At 38.8% G+C, this 19,572-nt stretch overlaps 1 protein-coding gene across 9 annotated transcripts in view; it reads left to right on the top strand.

Moving 5' to 3' along the window:
• Nucleotides 1-18,972, top strand: part of CNOT2 (CCR4-NOT transcription complex subunit 2) — a 55,464-nt gene extending 36,492 nt beyond the window's left edge. For 3 of the 9 annotated variants that reach the window (XM_033163431.1, XM_033163426.1, XM_033163427.1), the window contains 13 exons: nt 3,135-3,282; nt 3,753-3,935; nt 7,045-7,124; nt 8,130-8,255; nt 9,242-9,366; nt 10,492-10,612; nt 10,739-10,895; nt 12,795-12,856; nt 12,976-13,025; nt 13,570-13,670; nt 14,305-14,449; nt 16,237-16,318; nt 17,822-18,972. In XM_033163431.1, coding sequence (XP_033019322.1) covers nt 3,135-3,282; nt 3,753-3,935; nt 7,045-7,124; nt 8,130-8,255; nt 9,242-9,366; nt 10,492-10,612; nt 10,739-10,895; nt 12,795-12,856; nt 12,976-13,025; nt 13,570-13,670; nt 14,305-14,449; nt 16,237-16,318; nt 17,822-17,841 — 1,400 coding nt within the window. In that variant the 3' untranslated portion in view covers nt 17,842-18,972. Of the gene's footprint in view, nt 1-3,134; nt 3,283-3,752; nt 3,936-7,044; nt 7,125-8,129; nt 8,256-9,241; nt 9,367-10,491; nt 10,613-10,738; nt 10,896-12,794; nt 12,857-12,975; nt 13,026-13,569; nt 13,671-14,304; nt 14,450-15,429; nt 15,791-16,236; nt 16,319-17,821 lie in introns of those variants that run through there. The other 6 variants (XM_033163432.1, XM_033163429.1, XM_033163430.1 and 3 more) reach the window with 5 other exon arrangements.
• Nucleotides 18,973-19,572: the final 600 nt, after the last annotated feature.

The raw sequence follows: 19,572 nt of genomic DNA, 5'->3' as shown, positions 1-19,572 counted from the left end.
TTAGTTTAGCGGATATCTGGAAATAATTCAGTAGGTCAGGATTATTTCCAAGTCTGGATAAACTGCCAACAGGAATTAAAAGTGAAAATAGACAAAAGCAACTCCCTTGCCTTACAAGACTGTCTAGGAATTTATCTTCATTTCAGCAGGCAAATGTAGAAATTTCTTGACTGCCCACAAGAAATGCTCCCCGTGGTGCAACAATGTGCTAATACTTCCCCCGCTTCATATTAGCCAGTTATGATATAATATAGACAGAATTGCGGTCATGATTACTAACATCTAATTCCTCACAACTAAGGTGTTTTAGGATTCCACATTAATATATATATATATATATATACACACACACACACACACACACACATACATACATACATACACACACACACCATTCATGTTGATAGCCTGATGTTTTGTTTCTCTCCATACCCATATTCATGAGTGGGAAGGCATGGTGGTATTTGTGGTACAAATTTTCCTAAACCTGTGAAGAGCAAGCAGGAGTAGCAAACAGTAGGAAGCCTGGCTAGACAATTCAGGTGGTAATGTTGGTTTTGGCACATGAAGCGGCAGCTCCCAGTGCAGAACAAAGGGTAATCGCAGCCCTAGCCCAAACTGTTGGAGGCCTGAAGAGCCAGACTCACATGGATGAATGGAAAAATTCCTTCCAGTAGCACCTTAGAGACCACTGCCTTTTAATTGACTTTAATATTGTACCAATTAGTCAGCATTTTCAACATTAATGTAGATAGTGCAGAATTTTGAACGTGATGACCTAAACGTTATTTCTTGGGCATAATGAATGTTCCAGGATGTGGTTTTCACTTTAATTTTCCACTTATTTTTTCACTAATAATATAGAAGGTATTGCAATGTAAATATAGTCTACTCTTTAAGAAGCGTATTTCTTTGTTGACTGAAAATGGAAACTGGAAAGTTGTACCAAGGGCATGCCTTCTCCTTTTCCAAGTGCTTTTTAATATTATGTAGATCTGTCTCTGAAACCGTGATTTACAGCAAAAGGCCAAAATGAAATCAAACCCAGCAGCAGACCCTAAAAAGAGCCATAGCATGTTGAGATAAATAGTATTTACCATATTCAAAATTCCAAGTTATGCAGACACATAGGAATCAGTTAAATATATTTTATGACGATTAAGATTAAAACAACCATAAGACACTCCAAAATAAATACATACCAATTGATGCATGTAAAAGAACTATTGATTACTCTTAGGCAAACCAATATTAACAGCTTCTCTCACAACACATAGTGTTGTAAAACTGATGACAGTACATATTTTTTCCATTTTGATCTTCCTTCTTGTTCTTTTTTAATTTGAGTAGTCCCAGTTTGCATACTGCACATGAAAAAATGTTTCTATATTTTCAAACAAATTTGTCACAGGCAATGGATCAATGGCAAATCAGTAGGTTTGCCACTTGAATATTTTAATACATTACCTTTAACAAGGGCAAATGAGTCGAAAGTTGGGGACTTGTATATCAACAAAGTTGGTTAAAACAAAAGCCCATATATATCCCTGTTTAACATATAGGTATATAGTCTTTTTTTGTTATACCTTTAGGCAGCTTGGTTTTTAGAATATAGAAACTTATCTGCAGAAGTTTGTGGTACTTCAGGTGGTCTAGATGCCAAACAAAACTTCATATCATACTCATTGTGTCCATATTCACAGATGTGTTGCAAAAGAGGAGAATGAACCTTGACTGCAGATTGTAGTTAGCAAGGAGAGAGCTTATACATGACCAGTGTGGTGTAGTGGTTAAGAGCGGTAGACTCGTAATCTGGGGAACCGGGTTCGTGTCTCCGCTCCTCCACATGCAGCTGCTGGGTGACTTTGGGCTAGTCACACTTCTTTGAAGTCTCTCAGCCCCACTCACCTCACAGAGTGTTTGTTGTGGGGGAGGAAGGGAAAGGAGAATGTTAGCCGCTTTGAGACTCCTTCGGGTAGTGATAAAGCGGGATATCAAATCCAAACTCTTCTTCTTCTTCTTCTACCTTGGGTTCGAATGACACAATAAGCCAAACCTTGATTTAACTTGGCATAAGAGTTTTTTGAAAGGAAGGAAGAGAGAATGAAAACAGCAGGGAGGAGCGAAGACACTTTAAGCTCCTCTCCAGAAGCCTGCACAGTTCTGTGGTTCTATAACTATAATGGGAAAACTAGGCCATTGTCTAGTGAGCTGGTGAAGGATTTCAATCATAGGCACTTAGTGACTATGTTTTGATGCCTAGTTTCCTTTGGCATTCATTCTTCTTGCATAGCTGTGAAGTGGTCAGGTCTCTTTTTGATTAACTGCCACTTGTCACTTGAACCCAGCAAATTCTGGTTAATCTTGCTTTGTTTCAAACAGACTGTAGTTAACTTCAAACCATAGTTTATGAAGCTGATTCCCCTCCCCCCAATAAACCATAGTTAAGATTAACTGCTTTTTAGGATTCAGATGAAATGCTAATCTGGTTAATCTAAATGGGAAGCAACAGCTTCTGATTTCATGGCGCTGCAGTGGGAGAGGAAACATACAAGTCTGGGGAGAGACTAGGTTTGTTCCTGTCATAATTAACACAGCCTGAACAAAGCCAATGGAGCTTACAATCAGTGTAAGTGACATTGCAGTGCACCAATAAATACTGGAAATGAAGACTTCTGGTATACACTTTTTAAAATTCCTGATGTTTTAAAGCAAATGGAACAATTTCTGTTAGTGAAATTTCTTTGGAGCCAATATTTGCTTAGGAGGCTTATGGTGCCATCAAATTTAAAATAAGTTCTGAAAACATAGGTGCTGCTTGAAAATGTCACTTAAAAAAATGTTTTGTCAATCAAACACATTAACATATCAGGGAAAACTTTATATTAATATATATGTAAGTAATTTATCTCAAAAATGAAGTTCCCTTTACCCAATTAAAAAAAAAAAAGTTTGGAAACTGTACCCACTGAATTTAGAACTGATTTTATAAAAAGATAGCCTATTGCGTGCATTTTTTAAAAACTACCCAGCACATTTGGCTGTCAAATCAGAATGAATACCCATTTTTGCGAAAACCATAATTGTCTTCCTTAATTCTGTACATTGCCACTCCTCTGACTTTTTTCCAATAGGTGCACTAGGCCTTCCAATGAGGGGAATGAGCAACAATACCCCTCAGTTAAATCGCAGCTTATCGCAAGGCACTCAGTTACCGAGCCACGTAACGCCAACAACAGGGGTACCAACAATGTCACTTCACACGCCTCCATCTCCAAGCAGGTATTTATTGACAGCACTTATTTCTGCAGGGGCTCCTAAAATATGTAGCATATGTTTTTACTTTAAATTATTTTGCAGTGCACATACATTAAAAAGAACAATGTTTTAATTTTCTAGATTACGGCTTGTGTTTGAGGGTACTGGAGGAAAGCTTGGAATGCAATATTGATCCCAGCCTTTGGAAAATAATATTCACATTCTGCTGTGCAGCTTGTTAAAATAAGACACTATATATGAAATGTCCTAAACTTGCTCACCCTTTTTAAAAAATCTGAAACTAACTGAGCTAGGGAAAAACTTTGGGAGCCACTGCCAGTCAAGGTAGACAATACAGGCAGCTCTTTATATGTGTATGTTTCTAATAGCCAGTTTGTTTAGATGCAATTCTGAAAAGAATGGTTTGCTTTGACTGCTTCAAAATAACAATATTCTGCTGAACATCATTGTATCTGTTGGATCTTCTTTTACAGGGGTATATTGCCTATGAATCCTAGGAATATGATGAACCACTCCCAGGTCGGTCAGGGCATCGGAATTCCCAGCAGGACAAACAGCATGAGTAGTTCGGGATTAGGCAGCCCTAATCGAAGCTCACCCAGCATAATCTGTATGCCAAAGCAACAACCCTCTCGACAACCTTTTACTGTGAACAGGTAATTCAGATTCGGTATTGGGAACCAATTTGCTGCTATGATCATTTTCAAAGCTGGGTTACGAGTTAAATTAGGTCATTTTTTGTGGGAAAGTGAATGGGTAGTAGTGGTAGTAGTAGTAGTGGTAGTAGAAGTAGTGGTAGTAGTAGTAATAATAATAAATTTTATACCCCGCCCATCTGGCTGGGTTTCTTTTGAAATGATTTCACCAGTTTTTGCAGCCCTACAAACTGAAATCAAAACATATTTTTTAATCAAATGTATCAAAACATAATTATTTAGGATTGTATTGAATGCTACACCAATGGCGTCCCACTGGCACAGCAGGACTTCCATTTCCCCCACCCCAGCCACCCAAAATCTGCTGCAGTGTGTTGCCAACTCCCCACCCCCTAGCTGAGGTTGAGGGTGCATGAGGAACGAGAGAGGATGAGGAAGAGCCATTGTGAGCATGAATGTCTTACTGTTCAAGTGGAACAGCAGCCAAAGCTGACTTGCGATGTATTAGGATTAGTTAGCTCGTATTGTCAAGCTTCATGTTAAATGTATCAACTCTCCCAGCTCAAGGAGCAATATGAAAACATGAACTTCATGTATGTAATGGAACTTCCTTTCTTCTGACATAAACCCATGTCCAACAAGCTGCCCTTCCTTCCATCCAGAACAGCGCCACTGAAACAGATCAAGCCCCTGCACAAATATAACTGGCCTCTGTGGATAAGATAGTGCAGGCATAGGCAAACTCGCCCTCCAGATGTTTTGGGACTACAACTCCCACCATCCCTAGCTAACAGGACTCGTGGTCAGGGATGATGGGAGCCGTAGTCCCAAAACATCTGGAGGGCCAAGTTTGCCTATGCCTGAGATAGTGCTTATCATCTACTCTTCCTGATACAAGCTTTTTTAAAAGGACTAGGAACAGAAAGCAAACTTGAAATGGAACACCTTCTAGTCACCCATGTTAACCTGCTGAGATTCAGTCTTGGATGCTTGTAGACCAAAAATAACATTTAGTACACTGGTATCATGTATTTATAATTCCAGACAGAATAACTTGAAAGTGGTGATAGGAAGTAAAATAATGTTATATATTTAATATTTAAGTTGCAGTATAGGTAAGTTCAAAAGCACATCAAAGTGCAAGTAGTCAAATAGGTACCGCTCCAGCGGGAAGGTAAACAGCGTTTCCGGGCACTGCTCTGGTTCGCCAGAAGCAGCTTAGTCATGCTGGCCACATGACCCGGAAGCAGTCTGCGGACCAACGGCGGCTCCCTTGGCCTATAGAGCGAGATGAGTGCCGTAACCCCAGAGTCGTCCGCGACTGGACTTAATGGTCAGGGGTACCTCTGCCTTTTTATAGGTAATGTAGATCTTCATATAAGGAAAGAAAAAAAATTGCTAATAAGCAAGTTCCCATATCTAAGGGAGGTCATATCAGTACTTTATCAAATTTAGCCAAGGTTTCAAATTTATCAAATTTAGCCAAGGTTTAAAACGTCTTAAATTATTAACTGGCTTCAGTTCTCAACAATTTTTGTACAGTGAAGACTTCTGTGTTTGTGCAGTTGTTTCATAGAGAAATCTTTTCACTTGCTGGGTCTGTTGGTCAATGTAATATCCATTTTCTGAACATTTTTAGCTTGGAAGAGGTGCAGTATTGGTATTACTGTGTTTTAAGAATACGAGTGTTAGACATAAATTTTACCAAGGCATAAACTACTAGGGCAATAGCTAACAAAGAACGTTGCTACTGCAACATGTTTATTTTAAATAAGAACTGTTAAAACAGAAGCCTGTTCAGCCATCATTCCAGTTTTCTGACAGTGAACAATATCAATTATGCCAAACAATGCATTTTTAAAAATGGAAGGCAGGTGTGTCAGTTAGAATGCAACTGATAATTCATTAGCAGTTCCATTCTTTTCACTTGAAGAATCTTGAACCTGACCATCAGATACCCATTTCCAAATAACATACTAAAACAAGCTTATTGTTGCATTAATAAATTACGGAGAACACGTTAATAGCCTTCATGTTATACTCATGGCTGTTCTTTCTCTGCACTCACCCCCAAAGTCAGGTGGACCGACCGCTTGAAGTATAAATGAAGAAGTGGCTAAATAGAAAAAACACACCAAACAGCTGGTGAAAGGGAGAAACAGGAAGAGAGACTGAGTATTAAAATAGTTTTATACTTTTATGAGTATGTTTCAAATCTGAAACAACTAAGAGCCCTTTTTTCTTTCTCTTTTTACCATATACTGATTGTTTCAGTATTATAAGTGATCTCTACTTCCTGGGGAGGTTTTGAATTTCCTCTGTTGTTTTGAGAGCTTGCTTGGATGCTTACTTCTGCATTTCCTCAGAGCTGCACTTTACACCTTGTTCTAACATTTTCCATGAAAGGATTTGTTTGAGACAAAGCAACCTTGGAATGCACACCCTGCTTAAACAAATGTAGGATATGCATAAAGATGCTTCGTTGAACCCACTAAAATGCTCAGGTTTTTTTTACCTCTTTTGGTGCAAGGTTCCACTTAACTTTTTATTAAATTAAATATTCATGGAAAAGTTGAAACAATCTCATTCTAACATTTTGTCCAGCATTGAATACAATGGTGTGCCATTAAATTCTATCAGAGGGTTTACGTTTTTCGTTCCTCTTCACATTGATTGCCTTTATCAGCATTCCATGGGATCCTAGCTGTACTAAGGATTGGTTCTTTTAAGAGCTCCAAGGGCTGTCAATTTAAAATCCCTGATCCTTTTTTTAAAAAAAAACATAAGGATCTATTTAGGCTTCCAGCAGGAGCCAGTTAGCTCTTTACCTATTTTAGCCAATGTAGTCATCCAGAACTGAAAGACGACCAAAGCATTTTTGAGATTGAAGCAGCAGTATAATCCAGATTTTTGTTTTAAATTTTGAGCTTTCTTTTTAAGCTAACCATTATATTGTGTTCAAATTAATGTTTGTTTTGCAGAGCTGTGTGTGTTGGGGAGTCATATGAACAGTTAGTTAGGTGTTAGTCATGTATAATTTTCTCTCATCCCCCACAGGTGATTTTAAATCTATTCCATTACTCTACTTTTATTTGTTTGTTTTTTATAGTATGTCTGGATTTGGAATGAACAGGAATCAGGCGTTTGGAATGAATAATTCTTTATCAAGTAACATTTTTAATGGAACAGGTAAGCCCACTTAAAATCGCACACTTGAGAGACTTTGCTGGAAGCACATTTTGTATACAATTTTAAGGTTCCCTCCAAAATTACAACATTTGTGTAGACATTCATGATGTTTTTCAATAAATATTCAGAGTTCTTAAATTATAAATGACTTAAGTTCTGAGTCATATAAATTAGAAGGCAAACTAAATTATTTTATTTACAAAAACATTTAAATAATGTGTGTTAAATTCTTGCATGTAATCATAGCCCAGCTCCACCAAATTTCTATTCTGGGTTTGCAACCTTCTTCTAGCTGAGCCTTGGGGATCTCAGGGGAAGCAGATACCACAATGCTGGAATGACTGCCTTCTCCCCATTCCCAGCCACTGGACTTTCTCACTGCAGTGGGAATGTCATAAATTGTGATGGTAGCATTTGACACACAACTATCCATTGGTTTTCCTGGGACTCAGCTGCTTATGCTGGCTAGACACCAGGCATAATTCCCCTCTTTAAACCCTTTATCACGTAGGATGTTTTGAACTACTGTTGGATCATTAACTGGGTAATTCAACACTAGGCAACTACTAGTTAAATTAAAATTGTATAGTGATGCCAGAGCTGCATCACCTGTAGCCCCAGTGGTAAACCACTGTGATATTGAACCTGTTCCAGGATGTTGTTGGTAATGTTTCTCCCCCCCCCCCATCTTTTTTTCCAGCTAGCTATAGCCACAACATGGTTTTAGGACTGTTAATTTTGCTTTTGTTTTCTGTGTCCATTCAAGAATTAGCATTTTATTTTTTTACTAGCTTGTGTTAAGCTCCTGATCATATTTACAGTGCGAGACCCTCTCTAACTTCACCTCTCCATTTTGGGATATTTTTTTCCTTTTGTTGTAGGGGCAAGGAAGTGATATAAATATCACCCTGGTGCTTGAGAGTTAGTAATTATTCACTCTGCAGTGTTGTTTTTATGGGAGACAATATTTGAGAAGAATTTTAAGTTGCCTGCATTTACTTTTAGATGGCAGTGAAAATGTGACGGGACTGGACCTTTCAGATTTTCCGGCACTAGCAGACAGAAACAGAAGGGAAGGAAGTGGGAATCCAACTCCACTAATAAACCCTCTAGCTGGAAGGGCACCCTATGGTGAGTGTGTCTCACTTAAAACTGGTACTTTGGCAGTCTAGTTTGCTTTTATCAAAAGGTACAATGGGTATTTGAAAACAGGTGTGTTGAACTTGCTACTTGACACTGTTCTATAGTAAATGTCATTTCTCGGGCAAAAGGAAAATGCAAGGTTCCCATAGAAACATAATTAAAACATATGTAGGCTGCAATCCTATACCAACTCACCCAGAAGCCCTAAAGAGGCAGAGGTCCTAAAATCAAGAGAGAACTTTGATGTCCTAATCTGAGAATAATTAAGAGAAGCGAGAGAATTGCCAGATCATTTGTGCTATACATTTTCTTGTTTTCACTTACCGCCTCGCCATTCTACTTTCAACTGCTACTTCGTATTTTTTTTATCTATATGTGAGTCAAACAGTTATTTCTGATGTACTTTCCATTGTTGTAGCAAAGAATTCATCTCTTTAGCCCAGTTTCACATTCCCATCTTGAATAGCGTGACCTATTTTTTTGTGTAAGGGTTGAAGGATTGTGTCTAGAGGGCATCTGCAGATCTACCAGTGCTTGCAGTTTTTCTCCTGCACTTAGTCACCATAAACCATTGCAATGACCATGTTGTGTTACCAATTATCTTAGTATGTTAGAAGATATAAGATGAGGAAATGTGCCCAAGCAATTTAGAACTGCTTTCTTTAATAACTGTGTTAAATGCTGTTTATTTTATTTTTTAAAGCACCCTGTTGCCCCCTCCCATACCTTGACATTGTTAATTGTAAGAATGTTAACTTAAAAATATCAATCAAATATTTTATGAAGAATTGGTTCAATAGACCTACATTTATAATAGTTTCTGCAAACTGCTGCATTGAAAACATATTTCCCCTGTTTTTTAATTTCTTCTTTCATTATCTGTTGAGGTAGAAAATTTTGCTGATGGAAGTGAGAAAAATCAATAGCAGCACAGAAATATAATATCTAATTTGGTACACTTATCTTCAACACAGTTGGAATGGTAACAAAACCAGCAAGTGAGCAAACCCAGGACTTCTCAATACACAATGAAGATTTCCCAGCTTTACCAGGCTCTAACTACAAAGATCCAACATCGAGTAATGATGACAGTAAATCCGTAAGTGTCTCCTGGTTTTAAAAAAGAAACAATTACTTTGAACCCATGGATCTAGAAAGAATTAACCTCATCCAGAACAGGTTGAGCATCAACCTCTTTGGCAGAACTTCTGTATTGTTGGTGTTGAGCATCAGTTTATGGACCCTCAGAGTCTACTACTGTACCGTGGTACTAATTTTGCATTCCACTACTTCCCTAAATTTTATGTAAAGGAGAAATAGAGTTGGGTGCTGTCAGCACATTGATGCCCCATTCAAATTTCCCAGTTCATGGCATTGAACGCCTTCATACACATCAGCAGTGGGGAGCCTGCAAGCCAGATTAGGACCAGCACAGCTCTTAATTTGGCCTGCAAAGCCAGCCATTTCCCCCAACTATGCCCACCTGCCCTACACCTTAAATCATTTATTACGCTGGGCAGGCAAAGATTCAGCTGCAAAGGAGCAAGAGAGAGCCTTCAAGTACACTCCTGACTGTTCCATGGCAAGCAAAACTTGCAGTCTGTGCTAATCAGCGGTACCAGAAAACCTTTTCCATGATAGGTTGCACTGTGGCGTTCCCAGTCATGCGACTTTGCAGCCTGCCTTGAGTTCAAAGAATCAGGAGCGCACTTAGAACGCCAGGTGATTGACATGTTGACATCCTCACCCACCCAGCAAAATGGCCAGTAGGGATTGAGGAGCTCCTCCTCCTGTTCTCCACCCCGATAAAGATGCTATAAAACATGGGGAACAAAAATGAGACCTGCAAAGACCTCATAGCAAAAATGACATATGGTGAAATCAGCTGGACAAATACTTAAAAAAAGAAAAGAAGTGCAGCTTTAATTTAAGGTCCTATTCTAAAGGGTTGGACTGTGGACTCCTTGAATATGCACACAGCCAGTCTTCTGAGCCCATGGTTTTAAGGCTGTTGTCCTCCCTTACAGTGGTGCACACAAAGCTCATGGGAGGTTCAGGATCAACCTCTAACACAAGGAAACAGTTGTCATTGGGAAGAAAAAATGGTACACAAGCACATATCTCTGTACACCTCTAAAGGGATTCTGTGGATTACAGTTTATGTATACTTGTCCTTCTATGTCTTTTCTCATGCTAAATTTCTTGCTACATTTTCTCTGAATAGAATTTGAATACATCAGGCAAGACATCTTCTAGTGCAGATGGACCTAAATTTCCTGGAGATAAAAGTTCAACAACGCAAAACAATAACCAGCAGAAAAAAGGGATCCAGGTGTTACCTGATGGTATGCTCAATCTCTTTCTCTTTCTCTCCTCCTGCACCTGTTTTCCATTAAATTTTCTCATAATTTCTCCAAAAAAAAAATTGGTTCTGGACATTTTGGGATTAATTTTGTGGTGTGTTTGCCTAGGTCGGGTTACCAACATTCCTCAAGGGATGGTAACAGACCAGTTTGGAATGATTGGTTTGTTAACATTCATCAGGGCAGCAGAGACAGACCCCGGCATGGTACATCTCGCACTAGGAAGTGACTTGACAACTCTAGGTCTCAATCTCAACTCTCCTGAGTAAGTTGTTTTCTGTTTCCGTTCAAACTAATGACTTCAGCTAGGCACCTTGAAAAATCAGAACTTTAAATATATTTTGCTAACTAAAAATGTAATATTGGAAAGCAAAAAATACAGTTTGTTTCAAGATGTTGAGTTCAGCTCTGCAAGCTTCCAATAAATCAAGATCCTCTTTTCATTTCCTTCTGTTTTCAAGAGTGTGAATTGGAAAAATGCTTCATATCAAATCAATTAAAACAAAACAAGATATTGATTAGCATTTGTGAATAGTATATGTTCTTGTGCACAATTTTTTTTGTTTAAAACACTTTCATAACACTTACTTGAGAATATTAAAGCAGTGTCCAAAAGGAAAAAGCATACAATTAATAATAATAATAATTTATTTATGCCATAAAATTTATCTACTGCTTGATTGTAAAAAAAACCTTGATGATGATGATGATGATGATGATAAAAAACAATAAAGCACAATAATATAATTTCTAATATCTGCAGTAACCAACCAACTGCACCAACCAATATTAATAAGAGAATATAATAGGTCATACTAGGTGTACAGCCACAATCATTACCATTTATAATACACACACACACCCTAGAAAGACTTTGTTTTCACTGACTATGTATTTCCTGCTTTTCTTGAGTTATTTGTTGTCTGAGCGGCAGACAATGTGCCAGACTACTTGCATTACCATAGTTTGCTGCCGTTATTGCTAGGTGAGGAATAGCCATTGATTTTATTTATCGAGCTTTCCATAGAAAAGTGTGCAACTGGGAATGGCTGAAAGTGTTTATTAAACGTATGTTTTATTTTTTGGGAGGGGGGCTGTCCCAGGGAGCATGATGGACGCCACACACCCCCAACTGCACTACATTTTTAGGAGCATTTTTTCCCTTTGCAGAGACTTGAGGAGCTCTCTGACTGACAATAAGCTGGTGGTCAGTTACATGGAGTCTCTGCAAAGTCCCTGCACCAATCAGCTGAAGGTGCTGAAAGCACGTTTTCAAAGGAGGTTTCTGTTAGCCAGCTAATCAGTGGCTACAGCACCCTCTTTTGAAAACGTTGTCACAGATGGGTGGGGAATACATCACAGCGTCATGTGATTGACTGGGGTGGGGGTGGGAGAACAGAAAGATCTGGTCCCCTGACACAATCTCGTTCCATGCCCCTCTTTATTGGGCCTGTGCCACTGCTTTGATCAGGACTCTGGTTTTGTGTTGTGTGTTGGGCTTTTGCAAAAATAAAAATGTTTGGTAATAAATAGCATGTGAGGGCCCTGCTGCTTCCAGTTCCTTTGCTGCATGTGAGTGTATGCGAAGAACAAGTTCCCTAGTGCACTATTTCTCCACACATCCCATGTTCAGGACAGAAAGGTAATTGAGTAAGCTTGAAGGTAAATTTACCATGGCTGTACATGGTAAATTTTAGAACCTATTGACAGTTTCAGCTGGAAAATTTCCTTCATCTGCATCCCCTCCATTCCATCAGAAAACAGGGTAAGCTGTGACCTCAAAAAGAAAGATCATAGCTCTACTGGTATCTGAATGGTTGTTTCCCACTCTTTGGAGTATGAGAAACCTGAGGATTGGTGTAGTTCCTTCAGCAAGAGAAGAGAAGCAGTGGTATGCTCCTCCTCAGGCCTGAGATGAAGTATTGGTATGGGAAATACCCAAGAAGATCAAGCAGCCCACGTGTTTTGCCATTTCATACATTACCTTTGCACAATGGAGCCAAGCCATACCAAATCAGGGTTTCAATGGCTACTGCGTTGTCTAGATAATGTATGAATTTTAGCCTGTGTGTGTGCATAAAGTAATATTGTGGGGAAAAATAACACAAATGTTGGGAGAAAGATGGATCTTGATACCAATTCAGTCACTTTTTTTTCTGTGCAGAAATCTTTATCCCAAATTTGCATCACCTTGGGCTTCTTCACCTTGTCGACCTCAAGATATAGGTAGGGTGGATGTGTGTGTGTGTGTGTGTGTGTGTGTGTGTGTGTGTGTGGTTAAAATTCCTAAGTGAGAGTCAATGTCATGGGATCAAAATTAAATCGCTTTTCATTCCTTTATCTAGACTTCCATGTTCCATCTGAATATTTAACGAACATTCACATTAGGGATAAGGTGAGCGTTCCGTCTTGTCCCTTTATATAAACAAAAAGTTTGCCTGTTGAAATGCATAATGCAAGTTTCTTTGAATTGTCTATAATTTCAGCAAAAAACTTGATTTCTAGACAGATTAAATTCTTTACTTCTCCCAGGACAGTACAGTTCAGGAAAACTATTTTAACAGATACTTGTTATGTAAACAAATTAGCAGTAGGACTATGAATATGTGGAGGACAAGAAAATTATAAGACCAAATATTTTCTACAACATTAGCTCTACAACTGCTAAATAGGTAAATTGAAATAGACGCTAGAGGGGGAAATGGATTGCTTTATTATACATGCTAGAAAAAGTGTTGGTAGTATGCTTGGAGATAGGTTCACAATCCAGTTACACTCTTCCTGCTTCGTTGTTGAAGCCAGCTGGAATTCTACCAGAGTAATTTGTCTCATAATAGCACCCTTAACTATAGGTCAACACAAGTTTGATTGGATTTAGTGCCTTTATGCAAACTCCTTTCTTTAAAAAGTGTTCATCTTTTTTTTTTTTTCCTTTACAGTTGGCTGCAATAAAGCTTGGCCGCTATGGGGAAGATCTGCTGTTTTATCTCTATTACATGAATGGAGGAGATGTATTACAGCTATTAGCAGCAGTAGAGCTGTATGTTCAGATTTCAGTGAATTTTGTATTAGGATACAAAGGAGACAATTATTCTGGTTATTTAAAAATTTTAAATTGCTGTTTCAAATGCAAGTTATTTTGTATGCCACATGTTAGGGAATTCCATGCTAGCAAGAATGTCACTTGAAAGGAAACTGGTTTCTGCTTATATATTTCCTGCACTTGTGCTTGCATGGTGGAGAACCTATTCTCTAACCTCTGCCAGATGATGGACACCCATCACTCATTAGAAGGAGAATACTGGGAGTTCTTAATGGGGGGGGGGATGTGTGTGTGCACTGCTTTATCGTCTAGATTCATGCCATTAACTAAAATCGTAATCTAAGCTCTCATAAATAGTCTTGCAATTTAGTTACCGGTATCTTGTATTGCCTACTTCATGCTGTGCAAAAATATTTCATTAATACTTCCTAATATCGGCATTGCATATAGGACAATATGTTCAATTTTTTGCTTGAGGTACTAACTTTGATAGCGGCTAAATTATTGTAGCATTTTAAAGATGTTGAGCAGCCATGTTAGCGTAGATATATTTTGAGTTTTAAAGAAGATTAAATCAGTGGAAATTAGCCAAGCTAACAGAATCTCTTCCTTCCTGATTGGATAATAATAGATTCAACCGAGATTGGAGATACCACAAAGAAGAAAGAGTATGGATTACCAGGGCACCAGGCATGGAGCCAACAATGAAAACCAATACATATGAGAGGGGAACATACTACTTCTTCGACTGTCTTAACTGGAGAAAAGTAGCTAAGGTATTTTTCTTCTTCAGAGAAACATTTAAAAGTTGCATGTAAAATGTTTACTTTGTGCACATTCTCACTAGTATTTGTAAACAGAGGGGGGCATTCAAGGCTATGCACATTTAGGGTGGGTTGTTCTACACCAAAAAATTCTGATTATGTGGAAGGAGACTCTGTTGGGGCAGAGGCAGTCGCATACCAGCGTTCATTACCTTGGTTCCCTCTCAGTTCGCTGTTGCCCATCTTCGGAATGCCTCGGATAATGGCCGTATTTATTTTTACACAAATGCTTATCGGAAGATGAACCCAGAAGTATATCAAGATCCCCTAGTTAAGTCGGAACCATGTTCCTTCTTTTCAACTTGCTTCAGTCTTTGTTTATCCGCTCATTGTGTAAGTGATTGAAACGTATTAAGACTATTGTCATGGGGATAATTATGTAAAGATGACATCCTTCAACCAGCTTTGTAGAAAGCCTTGGGGTTTTGATTTCACATTCTAGAAATGGCTCTTAAAACAATAGTTCGTTCACCTTAGGAAGAGGTATGCTTTGTACCTTTCTGTGAATCTTGGTTGAAAAGTAAATGGAGTGGTAAAATGCAGTTTATTTTGTCACAAATCTATATATCAGCAGTGGGGAACCACTACTTAGGCTCAAGCAAGGTGTCATCTGCGGCATCCAGAATCTGTTGCTAAGAGGTAACCAGGGACACTCTGGGCACTGTGACTCATATCCTGCTTCCCTTTTTCTGTCTACCCGGCTTGAAGTCAAGCTTGGGATGCAAAGGAGCATTTTTATTTCTCAAGAAAAATGGGCTCCATTTAAATTGGGCTACAAGGGGGGGGGTTGTTAGGAGGCGCATCTTAAAATCAAGCCATACCTGCAAAAGGAGGAAGGAAATTGCATGTGGATTACATTACATGTAGTATTTGTTGACTGAGTACAGGGTCAGTAATAGATATTTTGTATAAACGAGGACATTTCTCTCCAGACAGCTCACAATCTAAAGACAGGAGAAGAAACAACTTAAACCTTGGAATAATTGCTTACACACAAGATGGGAGAGAGAGGCATGTCCTAGCCAACATAGCAGGAGGCTTGAATGGCTAGGAGTTGGTCTTGCTCCCTGTGGACACGAGAAGGAGTTTGAGTGTGACTTTGTATCTTTGAAAAATGTTGTTTTTGCCATTTTGAACTGAACTGAATGTTATCCATCCTGAATGTGTGCTGTGATACAAATTGTAGGTAAATAAACCATTGTTTAAAAGAAATGGATGAGAAAATACTGTATAGCTATTTCAGATCACCAGGAAACATTAGACTTTTTCTGGTTAGCCTTCATCACAGAAAGACGAATGGTGTGTTTGGATGCCGCCTTACCTTTAAAATCTTAAGCTTAATGGGTATATCTAAACATGCTGGCAAGCGCAAACCTGCATTTGATTGCTACCGTTAGTACACATAACATGCAGATCTGTCCCTGATACTGAGATGGGCAGGAAAGCTCTTTCATTCAGAGAACTTTGATCCAAAGAACTGCCAGAGTTTAAAAATGCACACTGAGTACACACTTCAATATGTTTGTTTTACCTATAAAACTCTGAACATGTTGAGGCATAAGTAAAGGCCTACCTGCTCTTATATTCCCCCCTTTAAGATCTTCTGCAGAAGTCTTGCTCTTTGTACCCAACCTTTCATAGGTAAGTTAAGAACAGAACCTTTTATTTGGCAATCCTCTGTCTATGAATAGTACTCCCTTGTTTTATTCCTCATGGGCCTATGTTATTTATGTTTTAAGCATCCAGATCTTTCTGTACATGGATTCCCCCCCAATCTTTCAGCTGCAGTCCATCACAGCCCCCAGAAAGATGCTCCTGAGGGTCAGTGCATTGCATCACGGGAGAAATGGGAAATTCCTGCATGTGAGCAAAAGTGCCTTCTGCTCACACATGGGACAATTTGGAGCCAATTCATTTGGAGCCAGTTCATTTGGAGCTCCCACACATGCCACTGCGTTTGAGCTGCAAGGCGATATTGCTGGCAAACATTTTTCTTTCATTATTTATAATCTGCCCTGAGATCACTGAAGTGGAAAGGGGCAGAATATATATAGAGAGAAATGAAAATAAATAGATGTCTGTCTATCATCTGGAGGTAGTTCTTACCAGCTACAAGTGACCAGGTGACTGACTGGCTTTACATTCCAGATACATCCTTTTGTTGTTGTTCAGTTGTTCAGTCATGTCCGACTCTTCGTGACCCCATGGACCAGAGCACGCCAGGCACGCCTATCTTTCACTGCCTCCCGCAGTTTGGCCAAATTCAAGCTAGTCACTTCGAGAACACTGTCCAACCATCTCATCCTCTGTCGTCCCCTTCTCCTTGTGCCCTCCATCTTTCCCAGCATCAGGGTCTTTTCTAGGGAGTCTTCTCTTCTCATGAGGTGGCCAAAGTACTGGAGCCTCAACTTCAGGATCTGTCCTTCCAGTGAGCACTCAGGGCTGATTTCTTTAAGGATGGATAAGTTTGATCTTTTTGCAGTCCATGGGACTCTCAAGAGTCTCCTCCAGCACCATAATTCAAAAGCATCAATTCTTCGGCATCAGTCTTCTGTATGGTCCAGCTCTCACTTCCATACATTACTACTGGGAAAACCATAGCTTTAACTATACGGACCTTTGTCGGCAAAGTGATTCCCTGCTTTTTAAGATGCTGTCTAGGTTTGTCATTGCTTTCCTCCCGATATATCCTTTAGTAGAATTTAAAACTACATCATTTTCACTTAACAGATTGCTGCTTCTTCATTGTCAAGAATGCCTTCCCCTGCCTCCTTATAAAAGAGCTGGCAGGGGAAATGTAATTTATAGTCCAGCACCTCCCAAAATTTAGAATATGCTATGCATTCTGCACATCTGCAGAATGTGGCACAGAAGAAAAAAATAAAATGAGGAAAGTAGTAGATGGACAATTTTGAGAAAATACTCACTCTCACAGTTTGTATGTAGTGTTTTACCACGATCTTCCAGAGCAGATTTTGGGGTTTCAGGGAGACAGGAAGCCCAGAGTTTTTCTGCAGGAGTGGAAGTTCATGGGCATTATGTTGGATTCTGCCGTAAGTTTTTAAGTAGCTACTGGAGAGCTTTTGTAAAACCAATTTCAAAAGTGAAGGCTGTTGCTGCTGTTGCAGAATATTTATTTCCCCCTCACCATCATGATATAAAAGGAGACAAGGCCAAGAGAAGATTAGCTTCTTTGGTCAAGAGAAAATCTAGCAGATTTCCCCTCCGATGCAGCATTTTTCTTTGGGTTACACATGACTTTATAGAATTTAGTGGGCCATCTGCTGATAATGAAGTGATCGTCTTTTTTATTTGGTTTTCTAGGAGTTTCATCTGGAATATGACAAGCTAGAAGAAAGGCCTCATCTGCCATCCACCTTCAACTACAACCCTGCTCAGCAAGCCTTCTAAAGACTTCCCTTGTCTTGGGGTATGGCTGTCTCAGCACAATACTCAACATAACTGCAAAACTGATGTGGCTCAGGCATCCTGGTTTTAATTCCTTATGAGGATCTGGCAATTGGCTCATGCAAAAGGGTCACCATTTGAAGTCCTGCCTTACTAATTATGTGCTGCCCAACAACTAAATTTATAATTTGTTTTTCTTTAGTTTGAGCAGGGTCGGATTTAATTTTTTTTATTTTTACTTTTTTTTTGCCAGCAGACAAGCTTGGGTCTGTAAAGACAAGCAAGTACACTGACAAAAGTTTACCACTTAGTTTCCAAAATGTAAAAAAAGGAAAAAAAGAAACAAGAAATAGACAATAAAATTTGCATTGTTCATTGTAGCACTCTTGGTAATAAAAAAAATGTTTGTGCATTTTTATGTAAAGATCCTTCTCGTATTTCATTTGGAAAGATGAGCAAGGTCTGCTTCCTTCATTTTACTTCCCCTTCAGTTTTTGAAAAGGCAGTTTTCGCCAACTTAATGCAAGAATATCTGACTGTTTAGAAGAAAGATATTGCCACAACCTTTGGTCCATTTCCAGGGTTGTGTGTTACTGAGCTTCATCTTTCCAGAATGAGCAAAACACTGTCCAGTCTTTGTTACGATTTTGTAATAAATGTGTACATTTTTTTTAAATTTTTGGACATCACATGAATAAAGGTATGTATGTACGAATGTGTATATATTATATATATGACATCTATTTTGGAAAATGTTTGCCCTGCTGTACCTCATTTTTAGGAGGTGTGCATGGATGCAATATATGAAAACGGGACATTCTGGAACTGCTGGTCAGGGGACGTCTTTGTCGCCCTGTGCACTAAAGGGCCAGATTTCAGCAGCCAAGGACATCCATACCCAAGTGAATGTGATGGGACTTAACGAAGTGAACTGAGACAATTCACTCTGGCTGTTTGAACAGCAGCGTTTCATAGGAAGAGAAAAAAAAAAAGATCAATCTTGTATTTTCTGACCACATAAAGGCTTCTTCTCTTTGTAATAAAGTAGAAAAGCTCTCCTCACTGCAGTGTTGACTTTGATTTGAAATTGTGATATCACTTCTTCAACGATGAGAAAAATATGGAAAAAAGTTGAAGTATTAAAACATACTAAGCTATAAAGTGTTTGTGGCACTTAAAAGGAAGAGTCTTTTTGCTGCTGGAGCTTCATTGAATAAGAGTCGCGTACGTTTCCACTGTAGGTCTGAATTCGTGATCAAACCTTGTTAATGTCAGAACAGGCTGACGTAATAATAGAACAATGTATTTTTAGCAATGGGGTAAGATGGGCAATCATGGAAGATGGTCCAAAAATTCACATTGAAATAACTTTCTTTTTGTCATGAGTATGTTGTTTAAACTTTTTGAGCAGAGAAGGTACATTTCGTTTAATGGCTATTTTTTCCCCTGGAGGTTCAAATCTAAATAAAACAACATGAAAAGCATTTAATTTGTGAAAGGAACTGTAACTATTCTCTAGGCAAAGGGGGAAAGGGGATAGTGTGTATCCTTTAACACATAATTCAGTCAACTGTGAATTATATTGCAATCGGATATTATAAAGTTGTTACAACTTATCTGAAGTTACCAAAGTGGGAAAAGACAGCAAAATAATGTCGAGAGAAATG

Source organism: Lacerta agilis, chromosome 10, assembly GCF_009819535.1.
Source record: "Lacerta agilis isolate rLacAgi1 chromosome 10, rLacAgi1.pri, whole genome shotgun sequence".
NCBI lineage: Eukaryota > Metazoa > Chordata > Lepidosauria > Squamata > Lacertidae > Lacerta > Lacerta agilis.
The sequence above is the reverse complement of the archived record's forward strand: the minus strand, read 5'-3'. Positions and strand labels throughout refer to the sequence as shown.